The sequence below is a fragment of the Manis pentadactyla genome, chromosome 6 (genome assembly GCF_030020395.1).
Source record: "Manis pentadactyla isolate mManPen7 chromosome 6, mManPen7.hap1, whole genome shotgun sequence".
Lineage (NCBI taxonomy): Eukaryota > Metazoa > Chordata > Mammalia > Pholidota > Manidae > Manis > Manis pentadactyla.
This window is the reverse complement of record NC_080024.1, coordinates 119,830,350-119,856,355: the sequence shown is the minus strand read 5'-3', so window position 1 is coordinate 119,856,355 and position 26,006 is coordinate 119,830,350. Positions and strand designations below refer to the sequence as shown.

The 26,006-nt window shown below is 35.8% G+C and overlaps 1 protein-coding gene across 9 annotated transcripts in view; it reads right to left on the bottom strand.

Moving 5' to 3' along the window:
- Nucleotides 1–26,006, bottom strand: part of GREB1L (GREB1 like retinoic acid receptor coactivator) — a 244,688-nt gene that overhangs the window by 80,045 nt on the left and 138,637 nt on the right. For all 9 annotated transcript variants that reach the window (XM_057504077.1, XM_057504079.1, XM_057504078.1 and 6 more), the window contains one exon: nucleotides 25,414–25,536. In XM_057504077.1, coding sequence (XP_057360060.1) covers nucleotides 25,414–25,536 — 123 coding nt within the window. The remainder of the gene's footprint in view (nucleotides 1–25,413; nucleotides 25,537–26,006) is intronic.

Below are 26,006 nucleotides of genomic sequence, written 5' to 3'. Positions count from 1 at the left end.
CCAAATTGTTCTAAAATTTTAGTGCAAGCTCCATGAAAATTCCAGATGGCTCCTTTGCAGAAATGGACAAACTAATCCTAAGATTCATATGGAAATGCAAGGGATCCAGAATAGCCAAGACAATCTTGAAAAAGAAAAACAAAATTGGAGGAGTTATGCTTTACTATTTCAGAACTTCATACAAAGCTACAATTATCGCAGTGTGGCACTGGCATAAGGACAGACATAAAGATCAATGGAGTAGGACCAAGAGTGCAGAAATAAGCCCTTTCATTTTATGGGCAATTACATTTTGACAAGAGTGCCAAGAAAATTCAATGGGTAAAAAAATAGTTTTCTCAACAAATGGTTATGGGACAACTGGATATCTATATACAAAAGAGTAAAGTTGGACCTCTTCCTCACACCATATACAAAAATTAACCAAAAATGTACTATAGATCTAAATGCAAGAGCTAAAATTATAACACTCGTAGAAAAAAACAAAGGAGTAAATCATCATGGCCTTAAATAATCGTTTCTTAGATGTGACAACAAAAGCACAAACTACCAAAGAAAAAAATACATGAATTGGACTTCATCAAAATAAAAACTTTTGTATTATCAAGGATACCACCAAGAGAATGAAAAAACAATTCATAGAGTGGGAGAAATACTTCAACTCATACATCTCATAAAGAACTTGTATCCATAATACATAAAAAACTTGCACAACTAAGTAATAGAAAGACAAATAACCCAACTAAAAAATGGGCAAAAGACTTGTATAGACATTTCTGTAAAGGAGATATACAAATGGCCAATGAACACAAAGTGCTCAACATTATTAGTCATTGGAGAAACAGAAATCAAAACCAAAATGAAATACTACTTCATACCTACTACTTTGGCTAAAATAAAAAGGATAGACAATAATAAGTGTTTATGAGGATATGGAAAAATTGGAATCCTTACATATTGCTAATAGGAATGTAAAATGGTACAGCTACTTTGGAAAACAGTTTCTAAAATGTATATACACCGAGTTACCATATGACCTGGTAATTCCACTCCTAGGTATGAAATGGGAGAGAAATGAAAACATATGTCCATACAAAAATCTGTACACAAGTGTTCATAGCAGCATTATTTGTCATAGCTCCAAACTGGAAACAACCCAAATGTTCATCAACTGATAAATGAATAAAATGTGGTATATTCATAAAATGGGATATCATTCAGCAATTAAAAGGAATGAAGTACTGATACATGCCATGGACATGTATGAAACCTTGAAAACATTATGCCGAATGAAAGAAGCCACTTGCAAAAGGCCATACGTTGTATGATTCCATTTATATGAAATGTCCAGAATACACAAATCTATAAAAATAGGAAGTAGTTTGCAGTTCCCAGGCCTTGAAGGTGGGGAGGGGTGAAATGTGGAATGACTGAGAATAGGTACAGGATTTCTCTTGAAGTCATGAAAATGTTCTGAAATTTATTGTGGTGATGGTTGCACAACTGTGTGAATATACTAAACATTATTAATTGTACATTTTTAATGGGTGAATTATATAGTATATGAATTATATTTCAATAAAGTTTTTACTTTAAAAAACATTATAAGCAAAATTATAAAACAGGGAAATTATTTATAACTTACAATTACACTATGTGCTCCTGGCAACAGAAGTAAGTAAGAAAAAAAGACTACAGTTGCAGGTACTTTGTTGCACCATATCACATCCCTTTGGCCCACCCTTGATTTCATTAGGAGCTATGATGGACAGTTTTGTGTGAGCTCAGATTCCTGGGGACAGTAACTTACCTCAAGCTTACATCTAGCCTCTTTTAGTTTTTGTCTCAAGGCCTTCTCCAAGGCCATCAAGCTCTCAGACCTGTGCGGTCCAGAAGTCTGAGGGAGTATAACATTTCTGGGGCAGCTCTGACTAATGGGGGACATAAGAATAAACATTCCAGTCTTCCATTCTTTGGAAGGATAATTCTAGGAGGCATTTTGCATGCTTCTTAGAGGACCTGGTTTATAGCAACTACATTGCAAATACACTTGTCCTACTCCTGATGCATGATTTCTTCCCAGATAAAGTACTTGCATCCAAGTCCTTCCTTTAGGCTCTGATTCCAGCAGAACCCAAACTATGACAAGCAACTCAAGCATCTTTACCCTTTAGCTAAAGGGTGAAGGATGTAAATTTAGAGTTTGTAGAAGGAAAATGCAAATAGCTTTTAAACAAATGAAAAGGTGCTCAATGTCAATGATAAGGTAAATGCAAATTAAAACCACACTCCTGGGGAGGGTGGGTGGGAAGGGAGGGATAAGGGGAAAAAGGGGCATTACTTAAGATTAGCACAGACAAGGTGTGGAGGGGCACAGGGAAGGCAGTATAGCACAGAGAAGACGAGTAGTGATTCTGTAGCATTTTACTACACTGATGGACAGTGACTGTAATGGGGTATGTGGTGGGACTTGATAATGGGGGGAATCTAGCAACCACAATATTGCTCATGAAATTGTATATTAACGATATCAAAAAACAACAACAACACACACACTCTCATGATATTTTTCACCCACCAGACTGACAAAAAACCAAAAGTTCAATAATAAACTTTCTTAGTGAGCTTCTGTGGAAATACACAGTGACACGCATGCACTGGTAGAACCTCTATGGAGAGTAATATGACAACATCTATGAGAACTGCAAATGAGTATATGTTTGACCACAATTCCTGGCTATTACATATATGTGAGAAATTATGTATGTTGAGGTTATTCATTGTTGCATTCTTTGGAAACAATATATTATCCATCAATAGGGGATAAGGTAAATAAATTATGCCACATCCACATAGTCTAATATTATGTAACAGTAATTAATGAGGATGCTTCCTATTGATTCATAAAGACCTCTTAAGAATAGCAATATGAAAAAGTGAGGTAGAGAAAAGTCTGTACAAAATGCTGCCTTTGACTAACAAAGGTGTAAAGATAAGAATCTGTATTTGTGCTTGCTTGAATAGATATAAAGAAAATCTAGAGACAAACATGAGAAACTAATTACAGTGGTTAACTCTTTGGCAGGGGCCTGTGGAAATGAGGTAGATAGGAGAGACTTTTCACTTTATATACTTATATGAATGTATTATACATACATATACCACATGCACATGTATATATTTTTAAATGTTAATGTTTCAATACAGTGGAATAAGTGAATTAAAAAAATAAGAAAATAGTCACATGTAGACTGACAACTGTCATCAGAAATATTTCTTAAATGTGCAAAGTGAGCATTTACTTCAGTATTAGATTCCACATAGTGATCTAAAAGGGTGACTCCACTCCTTTGAAATTGCTTTTTCAAAGTTATCAGTGATCTAATTCCCAAATCCAGGACACACTTTTCAGTCCCTATCATACTGAATCCCATTGCTGCATTCATTTATTCAACAATTATTTAATGAGCATTTACCATGTGTCAAGAACCTTGCTAGGATCTACAGGTAAAATGGTGAACAAGACAAGAACTGTCTGTGTGTATGATTTCCTGACTACTAAAGTATCAGTGCTCTTCAGCTCTGCTAGTTATCTCAAGACCATCTAATCGAACTCTATGGTTTCCTTTCTTTTTTTTTGAAAACTTATTTCATTTATATTGTTTGTCCTATTTCATTTCATTAACATATAAATTATGCAACATATCACTTACAGAAAAATCAGAAAACACAGATGAGCATTAGATAAGGTCAGAGTGAACATTCCATAATGTAAATCTTGTATGTTATTCTCTAATCTTTACCACCTAGTATGTGCTTCTATCCTTGAGTTTACCATGTACGGTGGCATTGGCATATTTAGCATTTAACATTAGTGGTTTTGATTATTTGAAAGCAGCCCCAAATATCCAAAATATAATAGCCTGTGACCTTGCTCAGACATAAATTTGAACTGTGGGCTTTTGTGGAGAACCTGGTGCTTTGATAGTGAGTAAGTAACTGACTGCCCAGCATCTTTATCTCACCAAGGCCTGATTCTCTCTACTAGAGATTTCACATCCGTTTAAAGGAGGAACTTGAAAGCACTGGAGGATTCCCAAACTTGGAAAGTTCTCTGAGCAAGTCACAGCTCTGCTCTCTATGTTGTAGTAGTTTATAACTTCTTGCTTCTCCCACTAGGTCATGAGCTCCTTAAGGGCATTTCCAGGTTGTGGCATAATGTCTGTCACATGTAGCTAGAGAAATAAAATGAAAAAAAAAAAGCCAAAACAATCTCCTTATCCTCTTTATACAATGGCTCAATAACTCTGTTAGCCCAAAATCCCTGGGGGAAAAAAAACTTTCTAAAAAAGGGGAACTATTTAAGTAGGAACCAGAAAGAGTTTGAATTCTGAGTTTGCCACTTACTAGCTATTATTATTATTTTTTTGCCAAATACAAACCTTTTCTGAGATCCTGTTTTATGATTTGTAAAATAGATACTAAGACCTATCTCACACTAACAATTAACGATGCTTAGTAGGATGCCTAAAACACAACAGATATTCAATAAATACTTGTTTAGCTAAATCTTGTTAAGGGTTTTCCAGATGATTGAGAGCTTAAATCTTTATGATCTCTTCTTGTCCTTGACACATAAGTAAAATGTAGACTGCATAATTTGCTTCTTTCTGAGTAGAGTACTTTGGACCTGTTTTCACATTCAGACTGTAATGGGAGTAATATCCTTCTAATAAGATACCATATTTCTATTAATGAACTCTGAAGTTGCATTAGTTATTTAAGTCAGCCATGTTTTACTTTTGACTCAACTGAATTAGCATTTCATCAAAACATGATAAATAAAACATAATTCCCTCTAAAATTAGTGTTAAATCAGTTATCTTCCTAACTTGTTTTTATGATTTTTAAAGCAGCTTTATTGAGGTATGAGTTACAATAAACTGCATACTTAAGGCATACAATTTTATAAGTTTAGGCATATTTACATATGTATGAAATCATCACCACAGTCAAAACAGTGAACATATTTATCACTCCAAATTTCCTTGTGCTCCCTTGTTATCCCTTCCTTCTCTGTCTCCCTTGTACCCTCATCCCCAAACAATTACTGCTTTGCTTTTATCACTTTTTTGAATTTTCTAAAGTTTCATATAACTAGAATAATTCAGTATTACTTTTTCTTTTGTCTGGCTTTTTTCACTCACCATAATCATTTTGAGACTCATCCATGTTGTTATGAGTATCAATAGCTCATTATTGGTTGATGAGTCATATTATGTTGTATGGATGTATTAACAATAAACATTCGCCCACACGGACATTTGGGTTGTTTCCAGTTTTTGGCTATTAGAAATAAAGCTGCTGTGAACATTCATGCACAAGTATTTGTATGGACATATATTTCTTTTCTTTTGGGTAAATATCTAGGATGGAATGGCTGGACTATATAGTAGGTGTATGTTTAACTCTTAAGAAACTGTCAAACTATTTCCCAAAGTGATTTTAATATTTTATAGTCTCATCAATGTTTTAGAGTTCCAATTCCTCTGTATCCTCATCAACACTTGATATAGTCAGTCCTTTAATTTTAGCCACTCTAGTTAAATGTGTAGTGATAGCTCATTGTTGTCTTCATTTGCATTTCCCTAATGACTAATGGTGGTAAGCATCTTTTCCTGTGCATAATTGACAGCCATATATCTTATATCCATTTAAAAAACTGGTTGTTTCTTGGTAGGGGTTCAAAATGGTGGTGTGAGTATAGGGCAGCGGAAATCTCTTCCCAAAACCATATATATTTTTGAAAATACAGCAAATACAACTACTTCTAAAAGAGAGACCAGAAGATACAGTACAATAGCCAGGCTACATCTACATCTGCAAGAACTCAGCATCTCATGAAAAGGGAAAGATATAAAGCCGTGATCTGGTGGAACCTGAGCACTACTCCTACCCCAGCTCAATGGCAGGAAGAAAAGAATCAGAGTGGGGAGGGGGTAGAAGCACAGGACTACTAAATAACCAGCCCTAGTAATCTGCACTGGGAGCACAGACACACATTGCATGGTGTACTGGATATTAGAGAAACGGAAAAGTAAAATTCATTGGAGACTGCAAGCGGGTCCCCACAGCCGGCTCCACTGGGATAAAAGAAAAGCAGGTGCTTTTTAAAAGTCTTAAAGGGACAAGGTCTTAACAGCTGGAAAAACTTGTCCTGGCACACTAAGCCCAGCAGGCTGGGAATCTTAAGGAACTTCAGGTGCCCTAAACCCCTGGGGAGTAACGCAACCCTGAAACCCCTCATGGCAATAAGCAGCCTGCCTTTCATTCCCCACAGCCGGCACTGCAAGCAAACTGGCTGAGCCACCAAGAGCAGCGGAGCAGCTGGAGAACAGCCCCACCTACAGCAACCACACAGAGTCTTCTCCCAGCACTCAGCTAAAGAGGGCAGACCCAGAGGCTGTCGCTGGTGTGCAGCTGCCTGGTACAGACAGAGGAAGCTGGAGCAAGGTCTGGAAGGCACAAAGGGGCAACATTCTCGCAGAAGAACACACCTGGCATGTCTGCCACCCCCCGCAGGGTTCTAGGCTATCTGGAGGGCCACCCTGCCCACAGCAGCTCAGGAGATTATACCAGAGACTGCTCCCAGTGTGCAGGTAACCGGCACAGGCAGCCGAAGCCAGAGCAAGGTCTGGAAGGCACATAGGGGCACCTTTCTCATAGGAGAACACACCCGGCATGCCTGCAACCCCCAGCAGGTCTCTAGGCTATCCCGAGGGCTTCCCTGCCCATGGCAGCTCAGGATATTATCCTAGAGACTGCTCCCTGTCTTCAGGTAACTGACGCAGGCAGCAGAGAAGGGCAAGGTGACCAGGAAGCAGAAAAGGATGTTGCTCTCCCAGCTGACACATGTGCCACCTGCCTGTGACCACTTCTATCACCATGAAAAGGCAGAAGAATCTGGTCCAGTCAAAAATCACTCAGAAAACCCCAGAGAGAGGGCCTGGTGAGACAGATATAATCAATCTTCCTGAAAAAGAATTCAAAATAAAAGTCATATCCATGCTGATGGACCTGCAGAGAAATATGCAAGACCTGAGGGATGAAGTCTGAAGGGAGACAACAGAAATAAAACAATTGACAGGGGGACTTAAAAGCAGACTGGATAAGGTGCAAGAGACTGTTAATGGAATAGAAATCAGAGAACAGGAATACAGAGAAGCTGAGGCAGAGAGAGATAAAAGGTTCCCTACGAATGAAAGAATATTAAGAGAACTGTGTGACCAATCGAAACAGAACAGTATTTGCATTATAGGGGTACCAGAAGAAGAAGAAGAGAGAGAAAAAGGGATAGAAAGTGTCTTTGAAGAAATAATTGCTGAAAACTTCCTGAAGCTGGGGAAAGAAATAGTCTCTCACACCATGGAAGCCCACATATCTCCCAACACAAGAGACCCAAGGAAGACAAAACCAAGACATATAATAATTAAAATGGCAAAGATCAAAGACAAGGATAGAGTATTAAATGCAGCCAGAGAGAGAAAAAAGATCACCTACAAAGGAAAACCTATCAGGCTATCATCAGATTTCTCAACAGAAACCTTACAGGCCAGAAGAGAATGGCATGTTATATTTAATGCAATGAAACAGAAGGGCCTTGAACCAAGAATACTGTATCCAGCACGATTATCATTTAAATTTGAAGGAGGGATTAAACAATTCCAGACAACCAAAAGCTGTGTGAATTTGCCTCCCACAAACCACTTCTACAGGATATTTTAAAAGGACTGCTCTAGATAAAAGCACTCCTAAGGCTAAATAGAGATCACCAGAGAAAATAAAATCACAACAAAGAAAGGAGATCAAGCAAATACTAACTAAAGGCAAAAAAATAAAATCAACTATCCACAAAAGCAGTCAAAGGAAACACAAAAGAGTATAGAATAAAACACCCAACATATAAAGAATGAAGGAGGAAGAATAAGAAGGGAGAGAAATAAAGAATCATCAGACTCTGCTTTGCTTATAATAGCTTAATAAGAGAGTTAAGTTAGATGGTTAGATAGTAAAGAAGCTACCCTTGAACCTTTGGTAACCACGAATCCAAAGCCTGCAATGGCAATAAGTAAATATCTATCGATAATCACCCTAAATGTAAATGGACTGAATGCACCAATCAAAAGACACAGAGTAATAGAATGGATAAAGAAGCAACACCCATTTATATGCTGCTTACAAGAGACTCACTTCAGACCAAAGACATACACAGACTAAAAGTGAAGGGATGGAAAAAGATATTTCATGCAAACAATAGGGAGAAAAAAAGCAGGTGTTGCAGTACTTGTATCAGACAAAATACACTTCAAAACAAAGAAAGTAACAAGAGATAAAGAAGGACATTACATAATGATAAAGGGGGCAGTCCAACAAGAGGATATAACCATTATAAATATACATGCACCCAACAGAAGAGCACTGACATATATGAAACAAACAGTAACAGAATTAAAGGAGGAAATAGAATGCAATGCATTCATTTTAGGAGACTTCAACACACCACTCACTACAAAGGACAGGAAATACGTAAGGACACAGTGGCACTGAACAACACACTAGAAGAGATGGACCTAACAGGTATCTACAGGACTCTACACCCAAAAGCAGCAGGATACACATTCTTCTCAAGTGCACATGGAACATTCTCCAGAATAGACCACATACTAGGCCACAAAAAGAGCCTCAGTAAATTCAAAAAGATTGAAATTGTACCAATCAACTTCTCAGATTACAAAGGTATAAAACTAGAAATAAATTGTACAAAGAAAACAAAAATGCTCACAAACACATGGAGGCTTAACAACATGCTCCTAAATAATCAATGGATCAATGATCAAATTAAAAGAGATCAAGCAATATATGGAGAAAAATGACAACAACAGCATGAAGCCCCAACTGTTGTGGAACACAGAGAAGGCAGTTCTAAGAGGAATGTATATAGCAATCCAGGCCTATTTAAAGAAGGAAGAACAATCCCAAATGAATAGTATAAAGTCAAAATAATTGAAGCTGGAAAAAGAAGAACAAATGAGACCCAAAGTCATTAGAAGGAGGGACATAAAAAAGATAAGAGAAGAAATAAATAAAATTGAGAAGAATAAAACAAAAGAGAAAAAAATCAATGAAACCAAGAGCTGTTTCTTTGAGAAAATAAACAGAATAGATAAACCCCTAGCCAGACTTATTAAGAGAAAAAGAGAATCTACAAACATAAACAGAATGAGAAATGAGAGAGGAAAAATCACGACGGACTGCACAGAAATACAAAGAATTATTAGCGAATACTATAAAAATCTATATGCTAACAAACTAGATAACCAAGAAGAAATGGACAACTTTCTTGAAAAATACAACCTTCCAAGACTGACCAAGGAAGAAACAGAAAATCTAAACAGACCAATTACCAGCAAAGGAATTGAATTGGTAATCAAAAAACTACCCAAGAACAAAACCCCCGCATCAGATGGATTCACCGCTAAATTTTATCAGACATATAGCGAAGACATAATACCCATTATCCTTAAAATTTTCCAAAAAATAGAAGAGGAAGGAATACTTCCAAACTCATTCTATGAAGCCAGCATCACTATAATATCAAAACCAGGCAAAGACACCACAAAAATAGAAAATTAGAGACCAATATCCCTGATGAACATAGATGAAAAAATACTTAACAAAATATTAGCAAACTGAATTCAAAAATACATCAAGAGGATCATAGACCATGATCAAGTGGGATTCCTCTCAGGGATGCAAGGATGGTACAACATCTGAAAATCCATCAACATCATCCACCACATCAACAAAAAGAAGGACAAAAACCACATGATCATCTCCATAGATGCTGAAAAAGTATTTGACAAAATTCAACATCCATTTATGATAAAAACTCTCAACAAAATGGGTATAGAGGGCAAGTACCTCAACATAATAAAGGCCACATATGACAAACCCACAGCCAACATCATACTGAACAGCAAGAAGCTGAAAGCTTTTCCTCTAAGATCGGGAACAAGACAGGGATGCCCACTCTCCCCACTGTTATTCAACATAATACTGGAGGTCCTAGCCATGGCAATTAGACAAAACAAAGAAATGCAAGGCATCCAGATTGATAAAGAAGAAGTCAAACTGTCACTATTTGTAGATGACATGATATTGTACATAAAAAACCTGAAAGAAGCCACTCCAAAACTACATGATCTAATATCTGAATTCAGCAAAGTTGCAGGATACAAAATTAATACACAGAAATCTGTTGCTTTCCTATACACTAATGATGAACTAGCAGAAAGGGAAATGAGGAAAACTATCTCATTCAGAATTGCACCAAAGAATAAAATACCTAGGAATAAACCTAACCAAGGAAGTGAAAGGCCTATACCCTGAACACTACAAGACACTCTTAAGAGAAATTAAAGAGGACACAAACAAATGGAAATTCATCCCATGCTCTTGGCTAGGAAGAATTCATATTGTCAAAATGGCAACCCTACTTAAAGCAATCTATAGATTTAATGCAATCCCTACCAAAATACCAACAGCATTCTTCAACGAACTGGAATAAATGGTCCTAAAATTTATATGGAACCACAAAAGACCCCGAATAGCCAAAGCAATCCTGAGAAGGAAGAATAAAGCAGCGGGGATCTCACTTCCCAACCTCAAGCTCTACTACAAAGCCACAGTAACCAAGACAGTTTGGTACTGGCACAGCAGACCCACAAACAAGTGGAACAGAATAGAGAGTCCAGATATTAACCCAAACATATATGGTCAATTAATATATGATAAAGGAGACATGGATATACAATGGGGAAATGACAGCCTCTTCAACAGCTGGTGTTGGCACTACTGGACAGATACATGTAAGAGAATGAAACTGGATCATTGTCTAACCCCATACTCAAAAGTAAATTTGAAATGGGTTGAAGACCTGAATGTAAGTCATGAAACCATAAAACTCTTAGAAAAAAACACAGGCAAAAATCTCTTGAATATAAACATGAACAACTTCTTCATGAACATATCTCCATGGGCAAGAGAAACACAAGCAAAATGAAGAAGTGGGACTATATCAAGCTGAAAAGTTTCTGAACAGCAAAGGACACCATCAATAGAATAAAAAGATATCCTGTAGTATGGGAGAATATAGTCATAAATGGCATATCCCACAAAGGGTTGACATCCAAAATATATAAAGAGCTCACCCACTTCAAAAAATAAAAAGCAAATAATCCAATTAAAAAATGGGCAGAGGAGCTGAACAGACACTTCTCCAAAGAAGAAATTCAGATGGCCAACAGGCACATGAAAAGATGTTCCACATTGCTAATCATCAGAGAAATGCAAATTAAAACCACAATGAGATATCACCTCACACCAGTAAGGATGGCCACCATACAAAAGAGAAACAACAACAAATGTTGGCAAGGATGTGGAGAAAGGAGAACCCTCCTACACTGCTGGTGGGAATGTAAATTAGTTGGACCATTGTGGAATGCAGTATAGAGGTTCCTCAAAAAACTCAAAATAGAAATATCATTTGACCCAGGAATTCCACTCCTAGGAATTTACCCTAAGAATGCAGGAGCCCAGTTTGAAAAAGACATATGCACCCCTATGTTTATCACAGCACTATTTACAATAGCCAAGAAATGGAAGCAACCTAAGTGTCCATCAGTAGATGAATGGATAAAGAAGATGTGGTACATATATATAATGGAATATTATTCAGCCATAAGAAGAAAACAAATCCTACCATTTGCAACAACATGGATGGAGTTAGAGGGTATTATGCTCAGTGTAATAAGCCAAGCGGAGAAAGACAAGTATCAAATGATTTCATTCATCTGTGCAGTATAAGAACAAAGAAAAAAACTGAAGGAACAAAGCAGCAGACTCACAGAACCCAAGAATGGACTAATGGTTACCATAGGGAAAGGGACTGGGGAGGATGGGTAGGAAGGGAGGGATAAAAGGGGAAAAAGGGGCATTATGATTAGCAGACAGAATGTAGGGTGGGCATGAGGAGGGCTGTACAACACAGAGAAAACAAGTAGTGATTCTATAGCATCTTACTATGCTCATGGACAGTGACTGTAATGGGGTATGTGGGGGGGACTTGATGATGGGGGGAGTCTAGTAACCATAATGTTGCTCATGTAATTTTAGATAAATGATACAAAAAATAAATAAAATAGATAAAAAACTGGTTGTTTCTTTTCTTATTGTTGAGTTATTAAAGGTTTTTTTCTGAATACAATTCCCATATATGCTTTTCAAGGATTTTCATCCTCTTAAGTCTTCAGAGGAGGGAAAATTTTTTATTTTAACAAAGCCCAATTTATCTGTTTGTTCTTTTATGGATTGTGCTTTTGGTGCTGTATCAAAGAAATCTTTATCTTACCTAAGTCACAAATACATATTCCTGGATTTTCTCACAGACGTTTTACGATTTTTCAGTTTGACATGTAGGTCTATGGGCCATTGAGTTATTTTTGCATGTAGTGTGAGAAATGGATTGGAATTCATGTTTTTGCATATAGATATCCAATTGTTCTTGCACCTCTTGTTGAAAGGTTATCCTTTCTTCACTGCATTGCCTTTGTGCCTTTGTTAAAGGAACATGTACATGTGTGAGTTTATTTCTAGACTTTCTATTCTGTTCCATTGACGTATTTGTATATCTTTACACTAGTACCATGCTGTTTTGATTATAGTAGCTTCATAGTAATTCTTGAAGTTAGGTATTGTTTGCCCTCCAACTTCTTTCTTCTTTTTCATATTTGTTTTGGCTATTTTAAGTCATTTGCATTTCCATATGAATTTCAGAATTATTTGTCAACTTCTACCAAAAAACTAAAGCCTCTTGGATTTTGGTTTGGATTGTGTTGAATGCACAGGTCCATTTGGAGAGAACTGACATCTTAACATTAGTCTTTTAACCAATGAACAAGAGTTAGAACTGAAATTTATTCAGGTCTTCTTTACTTTCTCTAAGCATTGCTTTCCTGTTCTTCTGGGTACAGTTCTTTTGTCACATTTAATTCTAAATAGTTCATATTTTTAAGCTACTATAAGTGGCCCTTATATTTTTAAAAATTTAATTTTTGATAGTTCACTGCTGTCAATAGAAATATAATTGATGTTTGCATATTGATCTTGTATCTTGCAATGTTGATAAACTCATTTGTAAGTTCCATTAGCTTTTTATTTTTAGATTTTATTGTATTTTCTGCATAGATATTCTGTTGCCTATGAATAAAGACAGTTTTACTTTTTCCTTTCCAATCTGGAAATATTTTATTTCTATTTATTGCCTGACTGCACTGGCTAGAACCTGTAGTACAAACTGAATAGAAGTGGTAAGAACAGACATGCCTGTCATGTTCTCATCTTAGGGAGACACATTCAGCCTTTTATCACTAAGTATGTTAGTCATAGGTTTTTTGTAGATGCCCATTATCAGATTAAGGAAGTTTCCTTCTTCTCCTAGTTTGTTAAGAGTTTTTATCAGGAAATATATTGGATTCTGCCAACACTTCTTTCTGCATTTATTGAGAAAATTATATGATTTTACTTTTTTAGTTTGTTAACATGGTAAATTATATTGATTGATTGTCAAATGTTAAATCAACCACTGCAATAAACCCCACTTGGTCATGAAATATTAACCTTTTAATATATTATTGGATTCAATATGCTAAGATTTTATTAAGAAATTTTATATTTATTACATGAGAAATCTTGAACTTTTCTTAAAATGTCTCTGATTTTGATATCAAGGTAGTGCTGGCTAGAATGACATCAGAAGTAGTCCATTTGCTTCAATTATTTGGAAGAGTTTGTGTAGAATTGGTATTATTTTTTCCTTAAATTTTTGGTGGCATCTACCTGTGAAGCCATCTGCTTAGAGTTTTTTTGAAGATTTTTTTTTAACAATGAACATGGTAACTTTATTTTTTTTACTTATTTTTTATTAAGGTATCATTGATAAACACTCCTATGAAGGCTTCACAAGAAAAACAATGTGGTTACTGCGTTCACCGTTATCATCGAGTCCCCCCCATACCCCACTGCAGTCACTGTTCATCAGTGTAGTAAGATGCCACAGAGTCTCTACTGGTCTTCTCCATGCTATACTCTTGAAGAAAGATTTTAACCACAATTTCAATGTAATTAATAGATATAGGGATGTTCAGGTTATCTATTTCTTCTTATGTAAACTTTTGTAATTTGTGTTTTTAAAGGAATTTGTTCATCTAAGTTTTCAAATTTATTGTTATAAAATTGCTCCTGGAATTCTCTTATTATTTTTAGTATCATTCAAATCTATGATGATGTCACCTCTCTCACTCTCAATATTGGTAATTTGTATCTTCTTTCCTTTTTTCCTATAGTCTGACTAGAGGTCTATCAATTTTATTGATTTTCTCAAATAAGTAATTTCTTAAAATACTTTTTTTCTATTGTTTTTCTTTTTACTATTTCACTGATTGCCACTTTGATCTTTGTTATTTCCTTTCTTATGTTTGCTTTGGGTTTAATTTTCTCTTCTTGTTCCTAGCTTCTTAAGATTGATTTGAGATCTTTCTTTTTTCTAATATACATTTCCTTCTAAATACTGCTGTAGTGGCATCTCACAAATTCTGATTATGTTGGGTTTTTTTTTCATTTCCATTCAATTAAAAATATTGCTGATTTCTCTTTCGATATATGGATTATTTAGAAGTGTGTTAGTTTCCAAATAGTTGGAGATTTTCCAGCGACCTTACTGTTACTGATTTCTAATATATTCCCTTTTGGGCAATGAACATACTGTGCATTATTTGAATCCTTCCACATATATTAAAACTTGTTTTATGGTCATAAGAAGATATCATGATTATTTTTGTGCCTCTTTAACATGTAAAATCTCTTTTCCTCTGGCTTGTTAACTGTTCTGTATGAACTTGAGGAGAATGTGTAACTCACTGTTGTTGGGTGGAGTGTTCTAGATATGTCAGTTAGGCCAAGTTGGTTGATACTGTTGTTCAAATATTCTATATTCTTATTACTTTTCTATTTATCTGTTCTATCAATTGTTGAGAGAGAGGTATTGAAGTTCATGGCTATAATTGTGGATTTACATATTAAAATAATTCTAAGGCGAAGAAAGACAAGTATCAAACGAGTTTACTCATCTGTGAAGCATAAGAACAAAGAAAAAACTGAAGGAACAAAACAGCAGCAGACTCACAGAATCCAAGAATGGACTAACAGTTACCGAAGGGAAAGGAAGTGGGGAGGATGGGTGGGAAGGGAGGTATAAGGGGGAAAAGGGGCATTACGATTAGCACACACAATGTAGCGGCGGGGGACATGGGAAAGGCAGTGTATACAGAGAAGACAAGTAATGATTCTATAGCATATTACTACGCTGATGGACAATGACTGTAATGGTGTATGTGGTGGGGACTTGATGATGGGGGGAGTCTAGTAACCATAACACTGTTCAAGTAATTGAACATTAATGATATCAAAAAGTAATAATAATAATAATAATTCTATCAGTTTCTGCTTCATGTGTTTTAAAAATCTGTGCATAAACATTTAGGATTGCCTTGTCCTCTTGACTACTTGACCCCTTTACCATTGTGAAATCATCTCTTTAATCTCTGTAATAGTCTTTGCTCTGAAACATTATTTCGCTGGATCGTAACACAGCCACTCAAGCTTTTGAGTCCTGTTAGCATGCTGCATACTTTTTTATACTTTTACCTTTAACTTACTTGTGTCTTTATATTTTAATTGTATTCCATGTAGGCAGCATAGAGTTAGATCATACTTTTTCACCCAATCTCATATTTGCCTTTGAATTGGGGTATTAGACCATTTACATTAATGTGATTCTTAATTTGATTAGGTCTGAGTCTTTCATCTAGCCATTTGTTTTCTACTTGTCCCATCTATTCTTTGTCCCCCTTTTCCTCTTCCAGCCTTTTGGATTATTAAGTATTTCTTATGATTCCATTTTAACTCCTTTGTTGCTTATTAACTATAACTTGTTTTTTCTAATGTGGTTGTTTAAGGGTTTATAGTGTAAATATCTTAACTTATCACAAGTTTAGTGACATTAAACAACTTCACATATAGTACAAGGACTTTGTAATAGTGTACTTTCTTATCTTCCCTCCTTGCCTTTTTGGTAGTGTCATCCATTTTACTTTTCCATATACATAAATCTCACACTATATTACTATATTTGTGTAAGTCAATTATCTTTTAAATAGATTTAAATAACAAGAAAAAATTGTATATATTTAACCACATAGTCACTTCCAGTGGTTTTCATTCCTTTGTAAAGATTCAGATTTTCTTATATCTGGCATCATTGTCCATTTACTAGAATGACTTCTGTTAGCATTTCTTACACTGTGAAACTGCTGGTGGTAAATTCTTTCATATTTTGATGTCTGAAAATATATTTATTTCACCTTCATTTTTGAAAGATATTTTTGCTGAGAATAAGATTCTAGGTCGATAATAAGAAATAAGATAGTTATAGTAACTGTTTTGATGTCTTTCCTTGCTAATTCTAATCTGTGTCAGCTCTAGTTTGGTTTTGATTGATTGATTAGTGTCCTCAATATTAGTTGTTTCTCTGTCACTTTGCATGCCTGGTAGTCTTTGATTGGATGTCAGCATTATTAATTTCATCTTGTTGAATGCTAGATATTTTGTATTCCTATAAATATTCTTGAGCTTTTTTCTGGAAAGCAGTTAAATTACTTGAAAACAATTCAATCCTTTTGGGTTTTGTGTTTTTTTTTTTTACGTTTTTAGACAGGTCTGGAGCAGTGTTCAGTCTAGGACTAAGTATTCTCCCTTACTGAGATAAGACCTTCCTAAGCACTCTAGCCAATGCCTGTTGAAATGTGAGGCTTTCCTGTCTAGCTAGTGGGAACATCCATGTTCCTGGCCCCGTGTGAATTCTGGGCACCTTTTCCTTTTATCCTTTTGGATGGTACTATTTCCCATCTTTGAGCTGTTTCCTCATATTCATGCAATGATCGGTACTGTGTTGAACACCTGAGGGGACCGTCTGCGCATTTCTCAGGTTCTCTCTCTCTGTTGAGCTCTCCCTTTTGGTACTTGGTGCTATGAATTCTAGCTCTTTTGATATCCCTGAACTCTCTGTTCCTTCTACTCAACTTAAGGAATCTGCTAGGCTCCTCCATAGTTCCCCTTCCCTGTCTCATGGTCTGGAAACTCTCAAGGCAGTAAACTGGGGCAATGGTGAGACTCACATTATTTGGTTCCTATTTCTTAGGGATCACTATCTTTTGTTGCTTGATATATGGTGTTTTGAAAAAAAATCTTTATGTATTTTTGTCCTTTTTTTAAAAGTTGTTTCAGGTGGGAGGGTAAGCTTAGCCCCTTTTTATTGATTTTGGCCAGAAGTTAATGTTGAGGTGATCTGCTATTAATTTTTCAACTTCAGTGTTCTCCCTCTTCTTTTCCTGCTCTTCCTGCTCCTTACTCCTGAAATCTGAGTCACACAAGCATGTTACAGAATTTTAGGGAGAGATCAATATCATATTTGTATTTCCAGATCCTAGAACCCAGTAATTTCCCACAAAATTGTCAGGAGTGAGCAAAGTTAAGTTCTGATTTTGTTACCCTCTTGCTGTATCTTGGACTCATCTGTGTTAGGTACTGACCCTTATTCTCACACATGCAAACAAAGCTTAAAGGAGATTAGGACAAAGCATATTTTTTTTCCAATGAGCTATACTCCTGAGAATTTTTTAATGTTTAACTATGAAAAATAACATAGAAGGAAATTCAGAAATAGGAACAAACATGCTAAAATCTCTCTTCTCCCCCAAATCATTTTTCTTTCAATTTATGCCCTTGTACATTTTATCCAAATTATATTTTTTACAGGATCTAATAAAAATGCACATAGAGTTTAATATTACTCTTTTTACCTAACAGAATTATTTCCTAAGTGGCTGCGTAGTGTCACAGTTATCTTTTTTTAACATCTTTGTCACGTGAATATGCTATGATTTATTCAATTGTTTCTATATATTTTAAGATTGCTTCTCCTTTTTGTTAGTATAAAGAATAACTGCAGTGAATATCTTGACTTTCCTTTTAGGTAATTTTCCTGGCTAAGCCCCTGTAGTGAGATTACTAGAGTAAAGGATATAAATATTTTTAATGTTCTTGTTACATATTGTCAAATTGCTTTCTTAAAATGTACCACTGCTCACTTCCACCAGCCTGGCCAAGACTGTCATTCTTGCCATATCTTTGCCAGCACTGTATATTATCACTTAGAATGAAATGGGTGGCTAATGTAATTGGTGAAAATGATTTTTTCATTATTATTACTTACAGTTTCTTCATTTCTTCAAAATGTGCCATTCATCCTTATACTTGCTAAATAGTGACATTTTCTTTTTTATAGGGCAGGAAAGGTCTCACAAGCACATTCAGGCCCTATCTTGGAGGGGTGTGGGCATTGGTTTTCTTTCTTCTCCCTCCCATGCATTCATTTATCAAATGTTCACTGAGTCTTTTCAGCAGGCCAGGTACTATGTGAGGCTCTGGGGATAGAATAGGGGAAAGAAGGCAAAGATACAATCCCTGCCTAGGGAATTTACAGTGTGTAAAGACAGAGACTACATGTTCTCAGTGTCTGATTGAGGGTGGGCAAATCTGTCAGCCAAAGGGTTCCCACAATGTTTGGAAAAGGGAGACTGTGTTTTGGTAATATATTGATTTGAATATTCATGAAGAACCATATTTAGAAAAACCTGCCAGAGGAACTTCTGATTATCCTGTTCTCAAGAAATTTTAGTAGCTAAAGAAAGACAAATCTCAAGAGGAAAGGGACTAACACAGACATATTTTAGGGACAGTTAAATGACACATTCTAACGGAAACTGCTTTCTAAATGACTATCACCAGCGACAGAGAAGGAGTTGTTTTGGGGGGAAATGGAGACAAAATAGAAAGTCTGTATGAGCAAGGCAGGCCTAGGTTGGACACTGTGCATCATGAAGTATTTTGGACAGAGGGCAGCAGGAGAGCACTAACCTCTTGGAAGGCAAAGGAGAGGAGGCCAAAAGGTTGTAGGGAAGGAAAAACACTGAGCACTTAGAGGTTTCTATTAGGGTTGGCTTTGCCTCCTCCATTGTTGGAGACTAAAGTCAGCTGTGAGGCTCTACACTGAAGCTCTACCCCTACAGTCACCAAATGGGGAATATAAAAACTCAAAAGGACCAAAACATTATTACACCATAGCATCCCTGGCCTATGATACCATTTGTTCTCAAAGTGTAAGGACTGCATATAATACATGTATGTAATTTGAATGGGTAAATCCATCCTTTTTCTCATTGAGATCAAAATACAAAAGACTGCAGAGAACATTTATGTATAAAGAACATTTATAAAGCAAATGCCTATGGAACTAACCACCATCCAGGTGAAGGGAAAATTCAAAACAAACACCACCACCAGCCAATAGCCAACTTTGTGCTCTTTCCATTCCTTTCCCCTTCCTCTTCATGGAAATAACCACTGGGCTACATACATATGTATTCCTAAAATAATTCTTTATATGCTCTTTGTATTAGTCTTTTGTTAGTTTTATGTCTTACACATCTCCTAGTTTATGGCTTGATTTTTCACTCTCTTTATGGTGCCATCTAATAATTAGAAGTTGTAATTTAAATGTAATGAAACCAGTTTTTTCCTTTGTAACAGCACTTTCAATCTCTACTTTTAATATATTCTACAATATCTTCTAAAAGTTTGATAGTTTTGCCTTTCGCATGTAGATCAGCCAGCTACCTGGAATTGATTTTTGTGTGCATAGTGTGAAACAGAGGTCCAGTTTCATTTTTTTCCACATAGGCTATCCAATTTCTGAGCACCATTCATTGAGAGGAAAGGTCCCACTGAACTGCAAGTCACCTGTGTTAAGTATGAAATATCCACATGTTATGTGAATCTGTTTTCTACTCTGTTCTGCTGCCCTGTTTCTATTCCTGTGCCAACTCCACCTTGTCTTTGTTAGTCAAGCTTCATAGGCTTGACATATAACAGGGCAAGTCTTTTCATTTGTTATTGTTCTTACCTTAAAACAAAAATGTAAGAAAGTAAGGGGCTTATATTCCTTTGAGCCTATAGTGGCTCACAGAGAGGAAAATCCCATTTCACGGAGAATACCTCTGTCTCCAATACCAGGCCCAACTCCTCCATTGGTCACAAATGGCACAGTACCTTGGGCCCATAATACTTTTAGGGGTTCGTGAAAATGTTTTAATTTATTTGAAAATCAGAAGAAAACAATGAATCTTTTGTTGAAGAAAATATTTTCTCTTTTAAAATGCTAACTATTCATTTTTATACCAACACAATCATAAAGCATATTTTTGAACAATTTTCTAGGGCAAAAAGGCCAACGTAGGCAAATGTGTCCAGGGCCCAAGAAAGTCAAGAAGCTTGCTAGAGTCTTCTTAATACTTACAATACTTAATACTTTGTATTAGTATTACAAAGTATTTGTACTTAATACTTCTTAATACTTAATACTCCTTATACTATTAGTCACAGGGGCAGAGCTTAAGAGGCTAATCCCTACCCTTCCCTACAGACTAGGGCATAAAGTCATCTTTCTTCGTAATAGTAGATAATATATCACCTTCATTTGGAAAAACAGTACACAGCATTAAATTAATAATCTCCCAAATGCTAACTTCAAATTTAAATACAAAATGGAGTCCAAAAAACACTTATTTCCAGACATTTTCCAGGTGCTAGGTGATACAGGGATAAATAAAATGAACACAGAGCTTCCAACATAGAAAACAGACATTAATTATTATAATTGAGAGGAATGTCACGCATGTGGAAGTATGATAGCAAGACTGAGTTTATCCTTAGTTAAAACAGGTATTGTTATTTTTGGTTTTACAATGGAGGAAACCAAGTCACAGAACAACCAATGGCTTGTCCTAAGCCTCGGTAAATATATATCAGATGCAGTATCTGAATGCCAGGACTCTGACTCCAAGTTTTGTGCTGTTCACCTACTGGTTTGAAACAGTGATCATCCCACAGGAGATACTCAATAAATTAGACTGCTTGAACTGAAAGAGAAACAGTGGCACTCAAAAGGATTTCCCTTTCTCTCAGAGCAGCTTTTCAATCTTTTTATCCACCTTTTTTAAGGTATATTTTACATATCAAGTGTATAGTTCAATGATTTTTAGTAACTTCACTAAGTAGTGAATAAATTAGTTTTAGAATATTTTTATCCCCCAAATAAGATCTCTCATACCCATTTTCAGTTAATTTCCATTCCCACTCCTTGCCCCAAGCTACCACTAATCTATTTCCTGTCTATAAATTTGCCTTTTCTGGACATTTCATATGAATGACATCATATCACATATGATCCGTTTTGGGTGGTTTCTTTCACTCAGCATAGTGTGTTTGAGGTTCATCCAGCATGTAGCATGTGTTAGTTTGTCCTTATTTTTGCTGAACAGTATTCCATTGTATCATTACATCACATTCTTGTCTATCCATTCACGAGTTGATTGGTATTTAGGTTGTTTCTAGCTTTTTACTATAATGAATAATGCTGCTACTGGTGTGCAAGTTTTTGTGAAGACATATGTCTTCATCTCTCTTAGGTACGTATTTAGAAGTGGAATTGCTGCATTGTATAGTAGTTTATGTTTAACTTTTTGAGAATCTGCCAAAATGTATTCTAAAGTGGCTGTAACATTTTACATTTCTATCAGCAATATATGAGGGTCCCAGTTTCTCCACATCCCCACAGACTCTGGTTACTGTTATCAGTTATTTGATTATAGTTAATCTAGTAGGTGTGAAGTGGTATCTCATTATGGTTTGATTTGCATTCCCCTAATGACTAATAATGTTAAGCATCTGTTCCTGTGCTTATTAACCATTTGTATATATTCTTTGAAGAAATGTCTATTCCAAATCTTTTGCCTATGTTTTGACTGTACTGTCATCTTATTCCTAAGTTGTAAGAATGCTCTGTAAATTCTGGATAAAAATCCTTTATTAAATATTATTGCAAATATTTTTTCCCAGTCTGTCACCTCTTTTCATTTTCTTAATGTTGCCTTTTGAAGTGTAGAAGTCTTGAATTTTGATGAGGTCCATTTTATCAATTTTTCCAGAAATAAATCCTTCTGTTTAAAGTCAATTGATTTTTGAGAAAGGCAATTCACTGACAAGAAGATAAGTTTGTTCAAAGATGGTGTTGGAGCAATAGCACATGCAAAAAAATGATCTTAGATGCTCACTGTACACTATGCACAAAAAATTAATTCAAAGTGGCTCACAGGCTTTAATGCAAGAGATACTACTATAAAATTTTTAGAAGAGAAACTTTCAATATCTTGGGTTAGGCACAGATTTTTTAAATCTATTCTTGAATTCTTGTCCTGTTTAAACAAATGTGTGTGTTTGTATGTAGTATGTGTGTATAATGCACACATGTGTGTGTTTGTCTGTGATATGTGTGTATAATGTAGGTAGATAACTGTATAGCCACCTCGGTCAAAATGATAATATATTTTACAAGGTTTGTTGACTGAAATTTGAATTATCAATGACATAAATATGTTGAATGAATATATGCAAAAGATGGCAAGCCAAACAGAACAGAACATCCAGAGCCTGGCAGGTGGAATGCAAGACAAAGCTGTGTAGTTAATTCCTTCTTCAAATACTATGCAATGTGTGTGCCTACATTTCAGGCTATGAAACATTGATTACAGGCAGTCACCGACTGCAGATTAAGAAGGCAATCTGCTATAGAATCTCCATCAGCTAAGGAGATGCTGCATACACCGTTTGCAATGATGTCACACTATTAATACGGAATTCTTACAGCCTATTATTTTCAACATGTGTAGGAAGCAATCAATTATTGTTGAAGATTCTATAAACATAATTCATCAGGAAGTTTTAGATACAAAGCCTCACTTTTTCATTGGAATATAGTTGATATACATTATGTGGGTTTCAGATGTACAACATAGTGACTCAATACTTATATACAATACTAAATGCTCACCACATAAACATAGTTACCCTTGCTACCATACCAAGATATTATAACATTATTGGTTAAATTCTCTATGTTGTATTTCCATTCCCATGACTAATTTATTTTATAATTTGAAGTTTGTGCCTCTTTATCCCCTTCACCTACTTCACTCATCTCCCCACCCTCCTCCTCTATAGTAACCAACAGTCTGTTGTCAGTATTTAAGGGTCTATTTTTTTGTTTGTTTGCTTGTTTTTAGATTCTACATGTAGGTGAAATCATGTGTTATTTGTCAAAGTTTTACTTTCAAAGGCACTTCCTTCTATTAAACTCTCTGGATTGCACCTAATAGCTAATGTCATGCATGGTCAAATTACCACTTTTGCCTCCACAAGGAATACATAAGAGTATTGGCATAGATCTCAGTGCTTGTATTCACTGTGAGTCAGCCTGTGCCTTGCCTATGTCCCTTCATAGCAACTGATGGAGCGTTTGCTAAAGCCTGAATCTTGATTTCTTCTGTTCCAGAGCAATGTTTGTTTTCAAAATATATTTCCTGGTATAATTAAAACTTAATTATTGTTTACGAACATTTTAATATCTTTTCATTATTTTCTGGTTCAACTGGTTATTTATATATCCATTTTCCCTTTTATGAAAAATAATATGTTTTAATATTCTTTTATCCCTTACATGAGTGGTTTTTAAATCATCAGAGCCATCTGTCAAGTACTGGAAACCTGCCTTACAGCATCTGACAAGGATCTTAGAACACAGTAAACACTCGATAAGTTTTTGTTGGAATGAAGTAAATATTCATTTTTAATACTGTAGTTTAAAAATCACATTTCAATATTCCATGGTCTAATGGAAGAAAATACACCACAGAATCAATTAAATTTCTAAGGTAATACTCTAGGAGAGACATGTAGGTTTATCATTATTGTAATAAAGGTTAATCTTTCAATGCCAAGAGACAAATGCCACCTTTTTTCTTTCTTGAAAACCTAGTAACACAGTTATTCTAGAGAAATGTTCTTTCCTCTTACATCATGGCCATTATCTAAATCTCTTAGATAGTTCAAAGGTTAGAATTTTATTTTCCAGGATGAAGTAGACTTAGCTGAGTATGGACACATAGCAAGAAATGCCCTAAAGTTAGTTTTATTATCATTGTTATTGTTACTAATCTATTCTAATAATCACTTCCATCCTGAAAATAAGTACAAATGATTCACCAGCTCATCAGAGTTTTACATAAATTTGGAAGAGGAATTCTAAAGAGTGAAATAAATGAAGACAGCCTTGTTTCCAGCCTGTGGTTGAGGGGACACTGGCAAAGCACATATGCTATGAAATTTGCACATCTGATGAGTAAAATGGTACTCTCACCACCACCCCCAAAAAAAACAAGTGAACTAAAAGAAATTCACAATTGTTTTAAAATACTTTCTCTGTTGCCTAAGATATAACTTGCTGGCTCTGAATAATTTTCTGAAATATTATCTGCAGCTATCTTTTCAGTTATAGCCCTCCAGCCCTTCAGCCACCTGGAAACATTAAGTCCCACCTAGAGCCTTATCTTGACCTGGGGCCTGGACCTGTGCAGTCCTCTGTGATAGAGGAATTTTTAGAAGCCTTAGACTGGTAACTTATCTACTCAGCATCAGATCAGCCATTCTGCTGATCCTGCTCTGATATTGTAACCTAGTTTGAGGCACTAAAATTTTATCTGATTACTTATAACCAAACCCTTATCTTGAACTACTAGAAACGAGATCCTGGATTCTTCGGTTGTGATCTTCAGTCCTTCCTTGGGATGTTACTTTGTATCCTGGTTGGTGCAATACTCCCTACAATCTGTGCACTCAGTTTGATCCCTACCTTGAATCTCCAGTCTTCTTGAGTTCGTTCCCAGTGCACACTACTGAGAGCTATGATAGGGTCTTCTCCCATGTCTGCATTTCCATTTATTAACTACTAGCAGCCTCCTCTAGAGACAGATCCTATGCTTGGGCTAAATTTCCCACTGACTGTTGGCTCCTTTCTCCCTTCCCTAATACTGGTAGGACTCCTGGGAGTTGGGGTTCTGTTCACCTACAGACTGAGCCATCTCTTGTTGAGTTCTAATTCTAATAGTAACTCAATTAATATCTCTATTTCAAACTATTTCTATTCAAATCAGCCAGCAGTAAGTTTTAAATGCCTCACTGAATACACATCTACTGCTTGAAATTCCAAAAGAAAATACCCCATACCTGTCTGAATGAATCCTGGTTTGTATCCATTAGTTGTGCCATTTTCTGGGGTCACAGTTGATGACACTGAAGAGTTTGGTTTAATAGAGTGGCAAGTCGCAGAGGATTGTCGGCTTCTACATTCTGGAAAAGAGCAGGAATCACATTATTGTGAGGAGACTTCTATTCTGCTGAAAAAGGCAATAGGGACACAATCCATAACATCTCTAAATAAATGCTGCTCCATAAGTGGAAACCACTTTCCTTATCTGAGGTCCCTCTTCCCCTATTCCTGACTCCAACGAAACATTCAAGTTGGTGAGCACAATTTGTCTTCCTGGGCTAGATGTCATGTTTAGAAGGCAAAGAAATGATTATAAAGAATAATCAGACTTCTGTTCCCCCACAAACTAGTTCCCAGGGGAAAAATTATTTATAATTTTTATAAATTTATAAAAACAATATAGTCATGCTAGTTTTTTAGGAAAGACTGAGGCTAAAATATGCTACCTTTATGGGAAAGACTGAGGCTAAATTACCAATAATTTACAAAAACTCAATAAGCTTTCACAAAACAGTTAACCCCCTGTCCAGGATTGACTTAAATGCGGAAC